This window comes from Habropoda laboriosa, unplaced genomic scaffold (genome assembly GCF_001263275.1).
Source record: "Habropoda laboriosa isolate 0110345459 unplaced genomic scaffold, ASM126327v1 scaffold2, whole genome shotgun sequence".
Classification (NCBI taxonomy): Eukaryota; Metazoa; Arthropoda; class Insecta; order Hymenoptera; family Apidae; genus Habropoda; species Habropoda laboriosa.
In genome coordinates, this window is record NW_017100190.1 from 3,246,742 (window position 1) to 3,267,475 (window position 20,734).

General features: G+C 40.6%; 1 protein-coding gene across 1 annotated transcript in view; it reads right to left on the minus strand.

The window, feature by feature from the left end:
• Positions 1-6,048: 6,048 nt before the first annotated feature.
• LOC108580061 (protein Skeletor, isoforms B/C) overlaps positions 6,049-20,734 on the minus strand; it is a 38,572-nt gene continuing 23,886 nt past the window's right edge. The window contains exons 4-11 of the mRNA XM_017943720.1: positions 9,055-9,293; positions 8,799-8,979; positions 8,633-8,653; positions 8,138-8,510; positions 7,721-8,041; positions 7,105-7,228; positions 6,472-6,766; positions 6,049-6,171 (exon numbers count right to left, since the gene is read on the minus strand). Coding sequence (XP_017799209.1) covers positions 6,049-6,171; positions 6,472-6,766; positions 7,105-7,228; positions 7,721-8,041; positions 8,138-8,510; positions 8,633-8,653; positions 8,799-8,979; positions 9,055-9,293 — 1,677 coding nt within the window. The remainder of the gene's footprint in view (positions 6,172-6,471; positions 6,767-7,104; positions 7,229-7,720; positions 8,042-8,137; positions 8,511-8,632; positions 8,654-8,798; positions 8,980-9,054; positions 9,294-20,734) is intronic.

Sequence of the window (20,734 nt, forward strand, 5' to 3'; positions counted from 1 at the left end):
ATTATCGTTATCATTATGAATTATTTCGGTGTTCGATAAATAGTGTCAGCGTTTGAATAGCGTTTTTAATTACTTCGTTAAAATTAGTCAGCCATGTTTTCTTCTTTTTCTTCTTTTTAGCCTAGTATATCGATAAAACTATTTCAATGCCATCGTTCGTTTATCTTTCGCGAAAGGAAACAAATGGAACAACGAACGAAATTATGTTACTTTAAAAAAGATCGATATGTTCTTTCGGAGTTTTTATTATGTTCGCACGTGTCTCGTAAAAACACGAGGATCTTGGCAAAAATTGAATCGACTTCTTTTTTTTTTTTCTTTTTCTTTTTTCTTTACAGTAATACGAGTACACGATTAATAGAGTTACTTTGTTGATTAATCTAGTCTAACACGTAAACGTTGAAAAAAACGGTTGACAATTGTTTTTTATTTTATTTTTTACCATTCTCGATAATGCTACGTTATTTTTTTTACTTTTTTTCAATTTACGCGAGAGCTTGATAAATTCCGCCGAAACTTTGTTTTCTTTTTTCCTGTTTTCTTCTTCTTCTTCTTTCGCACGCTTTCCGGGATCTACAGACTTTTTTCAGAGAGTTTTCTTCGTCGTTCCCGAAGCATTTCTTCCGGATGTAGAAGTAGTTGATCAATTATTTCCTTCCTTCTTCGTCTTACTTTCTTCTTTTTTTCTTCCTTGTGTTTCTTTTCTTATTTGTTTTTTTTTTTTTGTCGTTTCTTCGTTTAAAGTTCACGAACTAAGTTATTACACTACGAGGGGCGTTATTAATTGCTAAAATGGGTGCGTGTCACCATGTTTGAAAACGACTTACTCATCTACGGATACTTGGAAATGGATTTCGTGAATTCCTCCTCTTCAACTCTTCGCACTCGCGTCTGGCCGTTAATTGGCTATTCTACTACTTTCGATACGAATCCAAAACTCCGCTTCTCTCTCTCTCTCTCTCTCTATTTCTTCTCTCTTGAAAGAGAGACATTTCTCGTTTTCGTTCTCTTAACGATAAAATATTACAACATTCACCCAACGATATTTAATTATCGTTCAAAAATAGATCCTTAGAATTTGTTAAACACAACTCAGGACGGTCTATCGTAACAAATCAATTCTTATCGATATCCACAATACCTTTGTACGTTCTTCGTTATTGCACTGAAATCCTTTCTTCGAAGTTTCTTCTTTTCTTTTCTTTTACTTTCTTCGCGTATCCTGTTAAATCTTCGTTCACCTTTTCTTTACTTTCGTCTCTTCGTCTTTACATATCACATACAATACAGATTTGCATATCGATTCGCATAATCGGAGGAAGAAACCAGATTTACTCGATGAGTGCAAAGAGCTGAAGCACTGATATTCAAATACCGTTTCTCCCTTGTTTTCTTCTTTTTTGTTTTCTTCTCTCGCTCTCCTAACGGCGTGTTCTTAAGTGTGAAAATATATTCTACCACGAGGATAAGATTCAGAAAGATATCCAGTTACTTATTATTTTTTTTTTTTGTTGTTTTCTTCTTAAAAGCCTCCTTCGAGTTCTTTAACTCTACGATATTATCGTCGAAACAAGAAGACGTCTGTTCTTTTTTTTTCTCATCGTTACATACATATTGACAGTGTTACACATCCGTTCGATTAATCGACACCATTTAAAATCACTAGTTCGAATTGTATTCACGCTCGATCTTACTTAACATCTCTACGATTCGTTCGATCTCTATCGATCATCATCTCCTTCTCGCTGAACCTTAACCATTCCCCTCTCGATCGATTCTCCATAATTACTCACGGTATCATCTCATCTTTTTCCCTTTTCTCTTTTTTTTTTTTATATAGAATAATTACACGACTTTCCAAAATATTCCTCAGACGGCTTTCAGGGGAAAATCAGAGACATAGACGCCGATCTCGAGGACGCTCGACAAAAAATCTCTCTACCCTACAATATCGTTACACTTAAATACAATATAGTCCGCTGTTTTGAGAAATAAAATTGAGAAAAAAGAGACACACACGCTAATTAATCGTTTTGATTCTTGTTCTTTTCTCCTTCAAACATTTTCCATTCTCTTAGATTAGGGATATGTTAGTAGGGATATGTGAGTAGGTATCGCGATAAGAAAAATCAGGCATACCGATCGATCGACGCAAAAAGCTTGTACAAAATTATCGACGAAGAAAGGATTACTCAAAGAGGAACGTTCTTACGTGTACATATTTAGACAGCTGGACCGAATTGAGCGCTAACTAGGATAGAATTACATTCTATCACGAATTCTTCTTGTTCCTCGCTTACAGTTCCTCGAGCTTGCGGTACATCGATCCTTTGCGTTCGTCGATTTCCACGAGAGGATCGGCGCGTATGGAAGAAAATGTGTTACAACGAGTAAAACGCTATTTGGACTACGAATACGAAGAGACACAAAATGTAAACGTATTTACCCGCTATAAGGTAAGAATCGCTAACGATTTCGAAATTTTCACACACTTTTTCGGGTTCATCGTAGTACATCGATCGTATTTTCTTTCGTTACGGCAAAAACGATCCAGATCGACGTTGAATACACGATTTCATCCTGATCCTTCGTACAGATCTTCTTTTTAGTATATTTTGTTTCTTTGCGTTTTTAAATTACACGTCGATACAGCGAAAAAAGGTCTTTCACTTAGCGTCTAAGCTATTATTTCGCTTCTTAATCGCTAACAACTTGAGGGACATCGCCAGGGCTGCTCCGTGAAAATCTGAACGTTCGTTTTTTACTTTTTTTTTTTTTGTTAAACCACTTACTCTACCTAAGATTCTCTAAAACGTGAGGGAGGACAAACGAGAGAGACAAAGAGAGAGAAAGAGAGAAACGTGCACGTAGATACATAGAAAAAGAGACAGAGAGAAAAAGAGAGGAGAGGGTTTGTTAGACGAGAGTCTTTTAAAAAGAGAAGATTTTTACATCGCTATCTACCACTTTCGTTCGTTTCTTCTGTACACCGATTTTATAATAATTATCTTAAACGTCAGCGTTAAAACACACGCTGTTCTCAACCGAGTTTTCTTATTCTTTTTTTCTCCTCTTTTTCTTTTGTACACTTACAACTCGAATAATTGATCCGTACAAGACTACATATTTCGTTTCCTACCAAATCACGCCTGGTCGTCGCGGCGTATTTTTCTCCACCACTGTTAAGTATCGCGACAAAAATCGCCACGTTATTGTCCGATCTCTAAGCGACTGACGCGGTCGATCGTCGACGTTTGTACTTGGAAGAATCGAGCACACAAGTATATATTGTCCAAATTATTTGAAAAAATCGAGAACAGTAAAAACTGTATCATTTATCTCTCCGTTTCGATCAAATATTATTGTCAGATACGTGTTTCACCATTCTCCGCAGAAAATATCGAACTCTTTTCTATCAAACGCGTTTATTGTCGGAGTTATACTTGGTCGAGCAACACGATCGACCGTAGTTAACGATTTTATTTATTGTCTCGAGTGAGCTTCTTTCTTCTTCTTTTTTAACACGGGACAACAAACATCGACGAGTCTCGAGGATATACATATATATATATATTTATATTTTCAACTTCCAACCATTCTCGACTCGCGCGAAACCGCTCGATTCCTCGGAGCAGCCCACTGAAACTTCCGATCCGGCAAGTCAAGTGTATCTTATTATTGTCATTCACAGAAGTAGGAGTTTTATATCCGCTTACATGCTAGAATCCGCCTCAGCTTTCTCTCGAAGGACTCGCTTGGGAAGAAAGGACGAAAGTAGAAGGGGCGAAACGGATGGGAAGAAAATCGAGAAAGAAAGAAGAAAAGCGGAAATGGCGATGAGGATGGTACGAAGCTGTGCAGACGTCGAAGAAGAACAAATCAAATGGAATCCTGCGGTGGATCGCCGTCGAGTATTGCCGGAAAATTTCGGATCCAGACGTGACACGAACGTCAAGCGAATCGTCCTCGTCTTATTGTCGCTTAATTAACTTTTACAGTCGCGTGTAGTGTCCCTACTTAACAATGCTGTTTATCTGTTTTTCTTCACCTTTCTTTCTTACGCATCTCACGTGTGTGAAAGCTATAGCAACGATGTCCAATCTGTTCGTCGATTGATTCTCCGAATTATTTCTTCGAGACTGATTATGGAAGAGAGTGGCGTTGGATACAATGGCGTTAGATGCTCGTCTAATTGTTATCATCGTTGCTGGATTATTGTGACGCGATTGGACAAACGAGGGAGAGATTGGACAACGTTGCCTGGGAAATTTTTCCGAATTTTCTCATAGGTATGTATTTTACTTCGCGTAATGTGTGTTTTAATTATATATATAATGTTTATGTTAGGTTTATGTATGCGTATGTAGTTAAATACAGACTGGTCTTCGTGCGATAAGCAATCGGAATTGCAAAGAATTTGTGTATATCTTTTTTTAGTTGTCTTCGCTGCTGGAAAATTTTGAGGACACCCCGTTTACTTAGAATCTGGACAGAGCTTTCGCGATTCGTCATTTGAAAAGAGAGAGAGAGAGAGAGAGAGAGAGAGAGAGAGAGATTTCTCGCTTACGTCTTTCTTTTTTCCTTCTTCTTCGTCTTTATTAATCTCTAAGTTTCTAGAGTGATTATGTATTTCTCTGATTTCTTGGTTGCACCACTTTTTTCTCATTTCTTGCACGCGTCGCTTTAGTTCCGATCACTTGTACGTCTCCTTTTTTTTTATTTTAATTTAAGATTCAGAATCGTTTCAAGAAAGATGCTTTCTTCGAGATATCTTTTCCACATGTTTTTCATTTAGTTTCGTTTCTATTTTATCAAGGACGTACAACAAATTGAAGAAACCAGCTCCTAAGTACTACAGGGTATCTCTTGTCCGAGTGGTTCCTAATTCGTGTAATTAGAGAAGTTTCTTCTTTTTTTCTTCTTTTTTTTTTCTTTATTATCTGTACCCAAGGCACATTTTATACTTTCATTCCGTTTTAGGAAGGTCCACTCTATAGCATGTACATATTATTAGCATTGTTACAGGTATTAGGGCGATAGTTTGTAACTGTATCTCCCTTAAATTACAATATAACGTCTGACCACCGTTTTTCTCTTTTACCTTGTACATTATTTCCTTCTCGTTTCTCTTCAGCGATTCCTTCGTCGTTCACTACCCTACGTATTATTGTCAACTCGACAGCATTTATAAATGTATATCTTAATTGCTACTCGATCATCCTCACTTCTCTTTTTTTTTTTTTTCGTTTTGTTTCTGTTAATGTTACGTTATACTCAACTATAGCTTTGTGCAAAATTTACATTGTACATGTACCACGGATACTTCCCCCTCCCCCCATCGGTTCATCTCATTTCTTTTGTCACTGTTCGAAGCGCGTCGTCGATTCTTCTTCTTCTTCGAGAGAGAGAAAAAGAAACGATAAAAGAAAAAAGAAAGAAAGAAAGAGAGAAAGATAGAGAAAGGAGGGTAAAACGTAAAACCCTCCCCTTTTTACGAACAACATACGTTTCACGTTTATTGTCAGAATTTTACCTCACACACGTTTTTACCCCGCTCCCGAATGATATTATTATTGTCAAGAAGTTCCACCCTCTCCTTTTTTTTCTTTTTCCTAAGGTAAGTCTCTTAAATTCTTAAACGTTTTAAAAATCGCCTCGAATAACTCGTTCTCCTCGTGTGCCGTGTTTAATACGTGTCTGCCAGATCTTAAAAATATTCTGCTAATCTTTTACGTACGATTAAACCTTACGAGCTAAGTACTTTCTTACAACCTTGTATCGTGTTTCAGCCGATTTGTTTAAACAATCGCGCCTTGGTTTTTGTGTGTGTTTACGTTTACTTTCTTTCTTCTGTATATCATGCGTTGCATCGTGTTTTGTTTTTTTCTTCTTCTTCTCCTTACGCGAGCTTCCATAAGTAAATTTCCCTCCCCGCCCCTATATTTCCATACGATTATCCGTTTCGTTATATTTTTTTTTAGTTGTCACGCGTAAGCCCCATATACTCTCCCGCGTATATTTCTCTCTAGACGACGTTCAAGGATTAATTCATCTTATGAACTGTAACATACCGACGACGAACGATGTTGCGATCAGTGAGAGAAGCGGCATTACCGCGTGTGCGCTGTTGACAACGTGTATCTTCCAGCCGAGATTTCTGTGCGTGTAACACTGCGACAGAAGAACGATTTTTTGACGTTAAGGGAAACGAAATTGTGACGAAGTAAAAATTTCTATTCTATCACATTAAAGAATATTAAATTCTGACAAAGTAACAATTTCGACGTTAAAAAAAAAAGTAATACTATGACAAAATGAAAATTTCTACATTGAACAGAATAAAATTGTAACAAAGCGGACATTTCTACGTTACACAAATTTCCAATTTTTCAAGCCACACAAAGAGATCACCGCGTTCATCTTTAATCGATCCCGCTGTAATTACAATTTCAATCGGTTTATCAAGCATACCTGATAATAGACCATATCCGGAGTGTCCTCGGAGACTGTCCAGACGAGTTTAGCCGGTTCACCTTTGTCACATTCCAGTCTAAGTGTCTCGAAGAAGTTCTCAAAAGTCTCCATATCTGCGCTCATGTCCACCGTCTTGTGCACCCATTCGCAGTAACGACCAGCAGCGGTTGGATAAGGATATCCATCAGCGTCGTATTTCACTCCAGCGTACACTCTTTGCGCCATTTGCGCTGCTTCTGTGTTTTGGCTGAATCCACCCTCTGGACTGTCGGTGATGTAAAATGGATGGTATCTGCAGAACGAAAAACGCATTCTTCTATTATAATACGTCTAAAATAAAAAAACAGGAAAAAACTTGTCTACCTGTGAAGATTTCGAATTGGTAAAATAGCTCGTGAAATATGTATATGTATATATTGGTTCGATATTATATGTATTCCATTGGACATGTTCACCGTTACCTTCAATTAGAATGAAAATTCCCCGAGGGAAAATTGTCATCGAATATATAGGAGAACGAAGGTATGTCGATAGCATGAATTCCGCATAATTATCGAACATCGAAGTTGCGGTGAAATCAAGGGAACAGAATATAAACTGGACTATTAATAGTTTGAAATGTCAACTCGCCTCGCCGGATTAGTTGGATCGTTCCCGCCCTCCACTATGAACGTGTACGTCTGTCCTCTCTCCACGGTAATTTCTGGGATCAGCAAGTCGTTGATGTACCACGCGACGCCCCATGCCGGATCTCCTGTATTAAATTACCTCTCATTTGCAACGGTTCGATTTCATTTCAAACAGGAATTAAAAGAAACATTTCAAAAGTGAAGGAACGTTAAGGTAGACTGCCGTGTAACGCGCCAAAGATATCGTTAGCTCTTCTTACTTAACCCTTTGACAGTCTAATACGGTGAAAGAAATTTATACTTGACAGGTATTTTTTGAATAATCATGTCGTGTATGATAATTTTTAAAACAAGGGATACACAACCCTGCGTCATACTTGTGACAATAATATCTCGTCCCTTTTTAACTTTCTCCCTAAGAGTCTCTCCTGAGTTAAACAGTTAAATACTTCACGCTTTGCCCGAGTCTAACAGGGATAAACCGTCGAAGGGTTAATATAGTACCAAAACAGCAATTAGTTAACGCTTAGTTGCACAGTCAGGAAAAGAAATCGTACGTCAAGGGATTAAAGAGTCTACTGTAGAACTAAAAATCTACCATTCTAGAAGAAGGATACCTGTGATACTCGAGTATCCTCTTTTCCCGCCAGCAGGCCCGATCCTCGCGCTGAACGAGGTCTTATTGGTGATTACCGCTGGTGGCCACGGTTTGATGTTAGACATGTTCGGCAGGTTGTAGAGGGAATTTGGACACTCGTGGACATGCCTGGACGTAAAATCAATACGAATGTCCTCGATCGTCTTGTCGAAGCTATGATGAGCATTCGCTTCTCCTCTCGAATTCAGAGGTCCTATCGCAGCGATCACGCTAGTTTCCTTGTCCGGGATCATCCTGTCTTTCACCGGTTCGTTCGTTCTCAACGGTCTCCTGTACGTAACTGTAACATTCACGTACAACCGACATGTCATACGTCTTGCAAAATTTGCGACGAACAAAAAGAAACAGAGAAATATCGTTCAAAGAGAATCTCCACCTGCCGTCACTCCGTTGTTTCGTTCCCCGCCGACAAGGATGGCGTCGTTCTTCCCTCCAACCCTTTCGTCCGGACACACACCCCTCATACCGTCGCACTGCGCGTAGTCGGATATGTAATAATCCTTCGCGATGAATTCACCGGTCACGTTGTTGTAACCGACCACTACAACGTCTCCGCCGATCATTTCGGATTTTCCGTCGTAACCGGAAAGCCCGAACGCTACATACTGATCCTCCCTTATACGCGCCGACACTCTAATGTGTATCTCCTCTCCTATCATCTCCCATTGGACCTGTACACGACCCTCGAGCAACTCTTTGCAATTGGTCAACTCTTGTTTGGATTGCGGCGGTGTCGGTGTGCTGCTTGTCTGTAAAACAGGACCGAGAGAACGTCGTTTATGTAGAGATTGCGTTAGACATTGTCAAGTGGATGATTAATTTCGAAAGGATCGAAGTCGTTTTCGTTCGGTACACTCTGCATTTTACTTACAGGATCGTACCACCAAGGCGGCTATCCCGATAAAAATACATCACTTCATTAATGAAACTTGATATTTCGCAATGGGAGAACGTTAACTTTGAATTGGACGTGTATGAATAACTAAAGAACGTGAAATTTCACTCATCCGTATCGATGATCTGTCTCTTCTAGTTACCGTGATTTTCGTTTGACCAAGGGCAGGAGGAACGTCGAGATCCTTCGGAATCAGGACATGTCCGAAATTCTGATGGTGTTGCACGCACCACACAGACAGCCAGTCGATGTCGTACACGGTGTAGTTCCCTGGTAGAACGATTTCGATGTCCTCCCCTTGGTAGCCTCTCAGCGGTAACAAACTGTGCGACAAATTTTTTCCTTCGATTATTAATTGTTCATTTCTTTTTTGTAATTATTGCGAGAGGTGAAGGTACCTTTTTCTCTCGTTGGGCACCTTGATGCCAAAAGTGTTGGGTTCTGTGCCGTTTCCAATCCAGAAGTAAGCGTCTGGACCAGCGCCGTCGTAGTGCAGATTCGGAATGTAGAAAGTTTTGCTATCTAGGATCGTAATGTTCCCGCTTCGAAGCCCGTGAGCCAACCTCGAGAATTCTGGCAACACCCTCACCTTCGGCACTTTCAGATTCGCCGGCAAGTAGACGTCGGCGAAGTTCACCTGCGACAGATCAGGGACACGCTTGATCCTTCCGGAAAGCTTGCGGGGAATTTTTGTTCGGATGGGGAAGAATTTGTCGTCGAATAAAATGAAAAATTCCGTTGCACGTGTAGACTGTCGACTTGAAGCTTCGAACTACTGTGCGTTGTAAGACAGGCAAGAATTTTACAGATAGAAGTTTGCAACTTTAAGAAAGATTTAACGCTGCAGATTTATGTATCGTTTTCTAATTTGTTTTATTAAACTAAGGTGGAAATGCACCAAAACGCTTGGTGCAATTAAATTTTCAAAACGCCTACAGGTATCAAGAGAAAAGTAAGGGTTAACAGATTTTTTGTTACTTCGTTATTGATCTCTGAATTTATAAAAAATCGACGAGTGTTCCCAAAGAGTTTGGGAGCACCGAGTAGTGCATCCTCAAAGTGGAGATTCTTTGAAGTTCACTCGAATTTCTATGTTCAAACGAACATTCACGGTTAACTTTTTAATTTTTCTCCGAACGTGTTGCAAATTTAAGACGAAGTTCTGAGAAGTTATAGATCTATCAGGGGCTCGATTCCATCGTAAAGAGCCAGGGGAATCGGGAAGAGAGGTTTCCGGCGTCGAGCAGGAACCGTCTCATCAGGCTGTCTTTCAGAGACCGCATATTTACACCCTGCCAGTCGAAAAACTCGATCTATCATTCCTTACCCCCTGTTCAAGCTGACGTACCGATAGGGGTTGGTTTGGGGTCGTTTATATTCTAAGTTCCGTCAAACGTCTGAATAAGTGAGACGAGAAGGAGGATAGGAATGGAGAGAGCAACGACAGAAGAAGGGAGAGAGAGAGAGAAAAGAGAGAGGAAAACGTACGAAGAGATCGTAGGGGGATGGAGAAAGGCGAAAAGTAAAAAAAAGAAAGATCTCAAGCGGGACCTCGTAAAATCCGAGAAACGGATTCCACCCCGTATACAGGGTGATCTACTCGCTTACCCCCAGGGGAACGTTTTATGGGAGAAAATTCAAGGCTCGCGACGATTTCTCAACTCATTCCGTAACCCCGGACAAATCTATTTCGCGTACGATACTATTTTATACACTTCCTCCTTCCTCCCCTTTTATTTCCTGCTTTTCTCCTCCTCGTTTATGTTCTTTCCAAGTTACTTATCGAAAAACACTTTTGGCATTATCTCTCCTTTTTTCCGTTTTTTATTAAATTAAGGGAGTTTGAGGAGTTTGTAGGTTAAACATTTAACTACGTTAGTGGGATGAATTTCTTGAATATTTTGTGCACAGGGATATCTTTAATTGTTAATAACTGAAAAACTTGATTTTCGTTTTATTTTGGCTTCTAGAATCACCCCTTAAAATTTCTCCCAGGAGTAGCCAAACACTCTGTATATTACAGCTTGAGTATTTTATACTTACAAACGGTTGCTCGCTCACAGGGGTATCTTCAATTGTTAATAACTAAAAAACGAAGCCTCAAGCGCAATTTTTTCATTCTTCATTTTCGTTTTATTTTATCTTCTAGAATCACCTCTTAAAATTTCACTCTGTATACTATTATGTTCGAAAATATCAATGCTCGTTAGCTAAGAAGCTGAGTTTCATCTGATCGAGCGTGTTCTACCATTTTTAATTCCACCCATTTTAGTTTCCCGATAATATTAAGGATACGTATAAATATACATATATACATATATATGCACATACGATTGGCGTGCACCGATTAACCATCTCTATCGGCTGCTATTTTTCTATTGTCTTTTTTATCGACTCCTCGAAAAAGTGTGCCAAGAGTCGAAGATTGAAAAGTCAGTGAATATCTTCGATGTCTTCGATATTCCGCTCAAGGCTACTCTGTATACGTGGCCTGATTCCGCGTCGCGTTTCGAGATGTTCTTTGGAACCGAGTCTCCCAGACTTTTGTCTACAAAGGAATCGATACGCGGCGATACCTTGAACTGACGATATGAGTTTTTCATATCAGGGTCGTTCGATTCGTTAAAATTATTTGCTTTTCCCTTTCGTCGAGCTTTTCACCCCCTCGTTTCCCTCCTACAAAATTCCCCCTCTCTCTTTCTTTCTCTAACATACACTTTTCAACTCGGCCATGAAATTTCCAGGGAAACCAAGTCTCTCCCTGGAAGAGGTAACTTTGTCTCCTTTTTATTGCCTCGAGAAGCTCGATCTATCAGGAGGGCGGGGATAGAGAAAGACACACTCTGTATGTTACAGCTTGAGTATTTTATACTTACAAACGGTTGCTCGCTCACAGGGGTATCTTCAATTGTTAATAACTAAAAAACGAAGCCTCGAACGTAATTTTTTCGTTCTTCATTTTCGTTTTATTTTGGCTTCTAGAATCACCCCTTAAAATTTCTCCCAGGAGTGGCCAAACACTCTGTATGTTACAGCTTGAGTATTTTATACTTACAAACGGTTGCTCGCTCACAGGGGTATCTTCAATTGTTAATAACTAAAAAACGAAGCCTCGAACGTAATTTTTTCGTTCTTCATTTTCGTTTTATTTTGGCTTCTAGAATCACCCCTTAAAATTTCTCCCAGGAGTGGCCAAACACTCTGTATGTTACAGCTTGAGTATTTTATACTTACAAACGGTTGCTCGCTCACAGGGGTATCTTCAATTGTTAATAACTAAAAAACGAAGCCTCGAACGTAATTTTTTCGTTCTTCATTTTCGTTTTATTTTGGCTTCTAGAATCACCCCTTAAAATTTCTCCCAGGAGTGGCCAAACACTCTGTATGTTACAGCTTGAGTATTTTATACTTACAAACGGTTGCTCGCTCACAGGGGTATCTTCAATTGTTAATAACTAAAAAACGAAGCCTCGAACGTAATTTTTTCGTTCTTCATTTTCGTTTTATTTTGGCTTCTAGAATCACCCCTTAAAATTTCTCCCAGGAGTGGCCAAACACTCTGTATGTTACAGCTTGAGTATTTTATACTTACAAACGGTTGCTCGCTCACAGGGGTATCTTCAATTGTTAATAACTAAAAAACGAAGCCTCGAACGTAATTTTTTCGTTCTTCATTTTCGTTTTATTTTGGCTTCTAGAATCACCCCTTAAAATTTCTCCCAGGAGTGGCCAAACACTCTGTATGTTACAGCTTGAGTATTTTATACTTACAAACGGTTGCTCGCTCACAGGGGTATCTTCAATTGTTAATAACTAAAAAACGAAGCCTCGAACGTAATTTTTTCGTTCTTCATTTTCGTTTTATTTTGGCTTCTAGAATCACCCCTTAAAATTTCTCCCAGGAGTAGCCAAACACTCTGTATATTACAGCTTGAGTATTTTATACTTACAAACGGTTGCTCGCTCACAGGGGTATCTTCAATTGTTAATAACTAAAAAACGAAGCCTCGAACGTAATTTTTTCGTTCTTCATTTTCGTTTTATTTTGGCTTCTAGAATCACCCCTTAAAATTTCTCCCAGGAGTGGCCAAACACTCTGTATGTTACAGCTTGAGTATTTTATACTTACAAACGGTTGCTCGCTCACAGGGGTATCTTCAATTGTTAATAACTAAAAAACGAAGCCTCAAGCGCAATTTTTTCATTCTTCATTTTCGTTTTATTTTATCTTCTAGAATCACCTCTTAAAATTTCACTCTGTATACTATTATGTTCGAAAATATCAATGCTCGTTAGCTAAGAAGCTGAGTTTCATCTGATCGAGCGTGTTCTACCATTTTTAATTCCACCCATTTTAGTTTCCCGATAATATTAAGGATACGTATAAATATACATATATACATATATATGCACATACGATTGGCGTGCACCGATTAACCATCTCTATCGGCTGCTATTTTTCTATTGTCTTTTTTATCGACTCCTCGAAAAAGTGTGCCAAGAGTCGAAGATTGAAAAGTCAGTGAATATCTTCGATGTCTTCGATATTCCGCTCAAGGCTACTCTGTATACGTGGCCTGATTCCGCGTCGCGTTTCGAGATGTTCTTTGGAACCGAGTCTCCCAGACTTTTGTCTACAAAGGAATCGATACGCGGCGATACCTTGAACTGACGATATGAGTTTTTCATATCAGGGTCGTTCGATTCGTTAAAATTATTTGCTTTTCCCTTTCGTCGAGCTTTTCACCCCCTCGTTTCCCTCCTACAAAATTCCCCCTCTCTCTTTCTTTCTCTAACATACACTTTTCAACTCGGCCATGAAATTTCCAGGGAAACCAAGTCTCTCCCTGGAAGAGGTAACTTTGTCTCTTTTTTATTGCCTCGAGAAGCTCGATCTATCAGGAGGGCGGGGATAGAGAAAGACGGGCGGAAAATTTCAAAGAACGACTCCGTTGAAATTGTCCTTTCAACATCGACACTTCTTCCACTCGCGAATTCTACCTTCACCTTCCATGTGAAACATATCTTCGAAAACCTAACCTCACTTTCTCGCTGTAAATGTATTTAAACGTTCCAGTAAATTTCGAACGAGGAAGCAGAGGAAGAGGAGGAAGAAGAAGAGAAACATTGATGCTCAAGGCTGTTTGTCAACGGGACCTTAACTGAAAGGAGAGAAGGAAGATCGATTAATAATTTTCCGTGCAAAGCCCGGAAGCTGGCCAGCCAAGAAAACTTCTTCATTAACCGAACCCGGCACGCCTCAAAGGCGAAGACGCCGACAAGACGACGGCGTCGCTTTCAGAAATTAATCTTCCACCGATGTACACTCCTTTCGAGCATTCACCCAGCAAATTAACGCTGACTTTTATTTTTTCCCCCCTCTTTTTCTCCAACTTCTCTTCACCGTAAAGACGACTTTGGTAAATTAAATATTTGCAAAGAAATTGCCGACCTTAAAGTACCTCGCTGTTCTTCACTTTTCGATGGTTCAGAGCGATAGAAGTATTTATCACGTCGGTGAAAATAGACCGGTTTTCCCTTCGAGATCTCTCCTCACTTCGTCGAATGCTAATTCCATCGTTAATAATAATGATTATCGGCGAGCCACGCAGACGTTTCTCTCCCCCGCTGCTTGGGGGGGAGTGAGCTCGAAATTTGCACGCGCATTAATCCCATTTCGTTTAAGGGCTCGTCAATCATATCCACCCTCGGCGGGATGCCTCTCTGTGTAGACTGCACGCGTTCCACACAGACTAAGAGAGAGAAACGGAGATGTTGGATACCAATGAACTAGGACTCGAGCTTAATGGTGTTTTGAGTGGGCACGATCTGCTCAAAATTGGTCCTCGTGTGAGTACGCGACTCGAGGGTCCGGCAGACAGTTTCCGCGCCGGATCTCGGCTGAATGAATTAAGTGTCGATTAATTCGTTATTATCTATGCTGTTCAAACACTGTACAGCAGTTACTCGTACACCTCAACAGGAAGGAAAATAAATCTACGCTTCTTTTTTGCTTTCGTTGAAATTTAGTTTTCTTTTTTTTTTTTAAGGGAAGTACAAGGTTAATTTGCTTGTTTTATCGTTTTTTACGTAGGTGGTGAAGGGATGATTAAATTTGATAACACCCACGTGTTCTATCCTGATATTCAGTATTAACCTTTGACATTAAATACTCAGACTTCGTTAGAAGACTTTGAGCGTTGGTTCGATTGCCCACACGCGATCTTCACGCGAAATATCACGCTTTGTGAGTTGGATCGGGTGCCGTTTAATTACCAAACTCTCGTGACATTTCTCCTCGACAATTTACACCGTGTTTCGCTTTCTTTATTCATCGATCACGTTACACACGTAGGTGAACCTTTCATCTCGACTGATTTCGAATGCGAATTTTTGCCCGAAAGCTATCACGTGATATCCGCAAGGGTTCTATTGTTCTCGTGAAAATTACCGGAGGCTGTGAACGCCGGAAATCATGATATTTCGACATTAATTACCGATTGGATTAGATCACGTTTACGGTATTGTCTGTGGCTGACAATTAGCTACTGTTTTTTTAACAAACTGTCGTCGCTTGGATAGACGTCGATGGAATTCTTCGGTTATTTCGATCTTCTTTTGTAGTGAGAGCAAATAATTCTTGAACGGAGGAATGTTTTAGTAAGGTATCTGAGAAAATATTTGACCGAAGAAATTAATACCGATATTGGGTAACGTTTAACGGTTGTGATTGGTAAAAAAAGAAGGAGAGATAGAATTTGAAGAGAATTGATAGTTTGGTTACGTTTGTTACGAAGACACCAGCAGTTTATAAATCGGGATGAGGTAGTCGCGAGGGTTCCTCGTCAATTCGATACCTTTGATCTGGTCGTTATACGCCGGTGGAAGTTTCGTTGGGGGGTTACTGCAGCCCCTAATAGACTGTTTATCTCGTAAGCCCGGATTTAGATTCGGATCGGGTTCTATTATGCGAGCCGTAAGTCTATGTATGCGCCACGCACGCACCCATGCGTGAATCTCTTTAGGCGTAGTCTTCCACGTGGTGTGGGACGTTCGGAGAAATGGCGAATATGCACCGCGAAAGTTCCTGCGAATTCTAGGTTTCAATTATAGACGTAGGCGGCCAAATTGGAAAGTGTTCGAATTCGAAAAGTTTCGGTTTTTGAAAATTTGGAAGTTTGAATATTTGAAGGTTTGAGTATTTGAATGTTTAAATATTTGAAAGTTTGCATATTTGAAAATTTCAATATTGGAAACTTTGAAACTTTGAATATTTGAATATTTGAAAATTTGAAAGTTTGCAAATTTGAATATTTGAAAGTTTGAATATTTGAAAATTTGAAAGTTTGCAAGTTTGAATATTTGAAACTTTGAAACCTTGAAACTTTGAAAATTTGAAAGTTTGCAAATTTGAATATTTGAAAGTTTGAATATTTAAAACTTTGAATATTTGAATATTTGAAAATTTCAAAGTTTATACACTGAAAAGTTTGAAAACGTGAAAACTCGAAGCTTGGGAAGTAAACCTCTGGCAGGAAATACGTTTTGAACGTGAAATCGCACAGAAGGAAACGAGCACGATAACGCTGAACGAAAGCTAATCTAGTACCGGTCAATTCTCCTAAATTATTTCGGAAGAAAAAGAAAAAAACGTGACCAAGTCTCCGTTCGGTTGATCTGGATTAAGATCCACTCCGTGCCACCCCATGGACACAATTCACGGGGAGGCGGTCCCCGTGGACGGTCGCGATACGGCCGATGCTGATATACTCGTTATAGCGCAGGCGGGTGCTCGAGCAGTCGATATTCAATCAAATAAATCCCCCTAACAAACTGGAGAGTCAGAGATAGCATCAAGAAACAATCCCGGAGAAAGGGAGCCGACTACGCAATCAAGAACGGGCTGAATCTAATAATTTGCTCGCGTTACTGCAAAAATACAACGTCTGCATTGCTCTTACCTTCTCTAGTATTTACACTTATTCCATTTTTTAACAATTGAATTATTCCAAAAATATAGTCAATTTTCTTCTCTCGACAATTGTAAATTTCTTATTTCTTCCCTTCTCTATCCTACTAAAAAATACAACGTCTGCATTGCCCTTACCTTCCCTCATATTTAAACCATTATTCCATTTTTTATCAACTTAATTCTTCCAAAAATATAGTCAATTTTCTTCTCTCAACAATCGTATAAATTTCTTACTTTTTCCCTTCTCTATCACATTCATCCTATTATTCCATGTTTGCCGATTATGTCGATCCCCCACGGCGATCATCCCCATACGGGACGCTAACGATCAGAGAAAAAGGGATCTATCGAAGAAGGACAGGTCACAGTCGTATATTATTTTAGCACCTTATCAGTCCCGTATCGTCCCCAGTCAGGCAAACGTTCCCCTTCACGCTGGTCACCCCCCGTTGTGGGGCGTACGTTCTTACGGAAATTGAGACATCGAGCCTCGTTAGGCCCGATAGCAACGCCCCTTATCCCTGTTCTCCATCGAATCAGAGCAAACGCACATTGTGTTGCACTTTATTGCTGCCGGGCCACCAGCCTCCAGTCTCACGTGATTATCGTTCAACGTCATTTCTAACGGACGATTAAATTGATAACATAGTCAGAACGTTATCTTAATATCAGCATCACAAGACACTGCGTCAGGTCGTTGAAAATATTCTCTTGAAAATTTCATACTCATGTTAGAATATACATAAAAAAAAACCTTGATTTTTTCGATTCGAAGGGTTAAAGAAGATTAACGAAGAATTAAAGTTCGACGAGGTCGAGATGTATCGCGATTTTACGAGATTCTCTTAAAATTCCGATCCAAAGTCGGGTGCAATTGGCCGCGACAAACCTTGGCAAGCTAAAGAGGACCGCCTTCCTCCATCGAGGAACGTCCGTTGGACTTTAAGTAGGTGATAAATTAAACGAGCCTCTCTCTCTCCCTCTCCAACAGCCTCGTAACGTCTCTACATCTTAGCCGGAGGATTTAATGGAACTTTTTTTTAACCGAAACTTTATACTAGCCGGGATAAGCTCCCGTTAAATACGTTCCGCCGGTCTAATTACACGGATTTCTCGCGTCACTTCCAACTTCTTTCTGGCTGAGCTGTTTCTCCTTCGCCGTCTGGGGATTGCTCTACCGTTTACTCGCCGTTGAATATCCCTGATTGGCGAACACACTCTCTGCAATTCTAAACTGATGCTTACAGATTCCTGTTAATCTATCGCCGTTTAACTTGAATCTACCAAAAAGAAAGCTTTCGTAGAGTTAAAACGAAACAACACACTCTCGAGATTTATACATGTCACGAAAATTGACAGCGACAAAGATATTCTCCAAAAACCATCGAAACACTGTGTGTAATATTGGATATACTATCTCTAAAAATTGACTGTTTGAATATAACTGAAATTTTCCAATAAGATTCCTCTGTGAAAATTTAAGAGACAAGTCTTGAGCGACTCCTCGTCGCGCCGGAAGTTTCAAAGAACTCCTCGTTCAGAGTGACCGATCGAGGGCACACGGTCGATGTTCACTCGCGAGATCCTTGGAAATTTAATTACACCGGTCCGAGTCGTAGGTTGTGAGGAAAGTGTCGTGTCACGTGAGTTCTGAATAAGAACGGAGCAATTGCTAAGGTATACAGCGTCGCTGGTGGAGCAACATCAGCACCGGATGCCCTCCTCTGTCCCTGCACGGAATGACGAAACTTTCCCGGCTCGCAGGAGGACCGGTGGGCGGTCCTCCGGGATACCTGGAACTTTCGCAAGCTCTCGACCAATCGGCGTGTCGGCAGAGCGAGAAAGATATAGTATATACATAGAGGGGAAACGGATGACAGAGGGTGCGAAAGAGAGGCAGAGTTATGTAGCGGCCAGAAAAGCAGAGAGAAAGAGAACGAGAGTGAAAAAGCGCGAAGAGGAGAAGCGTGGAGAGAGAGAGAAAGAGACAGAGAGGAATGGATACACAGGGATATGGGAGAAAGAGATGAGTTATACAGGAGGTAAAAGGGGGTAATAAAGGAGGTAAAAGTTGAAGGTAGAGAAGAGTTTGGAAGAATGGATCAAGAACTGTGGATAATAGGTAGGAGGAAGATATGAGAAGGAATTGTGGAGGCAGATGGACGAAAGGAGGAAATGTAACAGAAGAAGAGAGAAAGAAAGCCGAAAAGATTGAAAAAATAGAGCAGCTAAGTGTTTAGAGGAAAAAAGAAAATGGAACTGAGAATATGTAGCAGACACAAGAAAAACAAACATAGGAAGAAGCAAGAAGAGAGAAAGAGACGAGTTATAGTGAAAAAGAGTCGAAAAGAGAATTATTGAAAAAATAGAGCAGCTAAAAGTTTAGAGGAATGAAGAAAATGGAACCGAGAATATATAGCAGGCGTAAGAAAAAAATGAAAGAAGAGAGGAAGAGACAAGTTACAGCGAATGAAAGTCGAAAAGAGAATTATCGAGAAAATAGAGCAGCTAAAAGTTGAACCTAGAGGAAGAAGAGTTTGGAAGAATGGACGAAAGATCTGGTGGATAATAGGTAGAAGAAAAATATGAGAACGAACTGTGAGGGGTTGGTGAACGAATGGAGGAAATAGAACAGAGGATGTGTAGCAGACGAGACACGGTGCTCGCTGCGCAACGAAAAAAATGATAACTTTTGTTGAAGCACGCTGGTGGTCAGACGCGAGATACTAACTTCGTTCCGTTTCGCCTCGTTCCCACTCATTTTCATCCCCCCCTCACGTTTCCACCAGCCCGTTCCATCTAACGCGTTCTCTCTTTCTGCATCATCGTTCGGCCAACCACTCTCTGCCCGGTATTTCATTTCCACGTCTACTCGTGTGTACTCGACCACTTATGTGTATCCGAATGCTGGCTACGCAGGTACTGTTCATATGTACCAGCCGAAGAGAAGGGTTTGGGTGGAGGGAAATGCTCGGTCGGCCACCCCCGGACTATTGGAGGTTACTTAGGCGGTGAAAAAGTCCAGGACGAACGGCGCGGTGTGCTCGTACTCGTGTTAATTTTGTACTTTCCACGCGATGTTGCTCGTTTTTCTTCTTCTGTTTTTTGTAACCTGCTCGTTAATATCGTTCCACTCGACCGAGGGAGCAAAAAACACGGGGTTAACTGGATCGATTTTGTCGTTTCGCGGTGGGTCGTTGTGCCAAAATCCCAATGGCGTGTCGATTTTTCTACCTTTTTTTTTTTCTCTACGAAAGAGTAATTTTACAGAGTTCTGGCCAAGCTCCAGGCGTTTACTTGCAGTACGATGCTGGTACGGCCTTATATTGCGTGACTGCAGCGTCGTGCACCTGATGCACCGCTGTGGCCGCTTTGAAACGTGTGCGGAGAGCTTTGGGGTGGCTTCAAAATGGCGTCGCTCGTACAATACACGCCGGCCTTCGATTCATAGCGTGGCTACGTTTACGCGGTTACAAACCAGTTTCCATGGATAAAAGTGTGCCGCTGCATAATCACCCAGCTTTTCTCTGCACTTTTTCTTTAATAAAAAGAGAACCCACCAGTTGGCTGTGGTAGATCGGGGAGAAAATGTATACACCTGGGGAAAAGATGTTCGTATTACTAAATAAGTAATTACGATTGATTTTTCTTCCTCTTCTCGTGGAAAAGAGCTTCCTTATAATTCTCGGAGAAAGTCTGGGAAAAAGCGAACGGAATTTATTCATCTTCTTTCATCCCCTTTGATACCGTTCGCTCCCTTTTATCAGCCAGCATCGATAGTCCACTCTTTAAAAAACGGACTAACAAGAAAGTTCCGATAAGAAGACGGGAGACGAAGGGCTGTACGTTTCGTTCTCCATTTCAGCCGGTAGAAAAATCCTTGTTAACGATGCCGCGCGACATCGTCCTTTTAAAATTCGAACAACCGTCGTCGTTCTCCTTCTTCGCCAATACCTTTTCGCCGATCGAACAAAAAACGTCTGTTCGACCTTCTCGTAGCCCCGATGTTACATGATCCTCGAGGTCCAAGCGTGGCCATCGGCCAAGTCTCTTCAAAATGGCGGGCACTTTGAGGCGGCGAGGCCTACGTTGAACCTTGAGTCAGG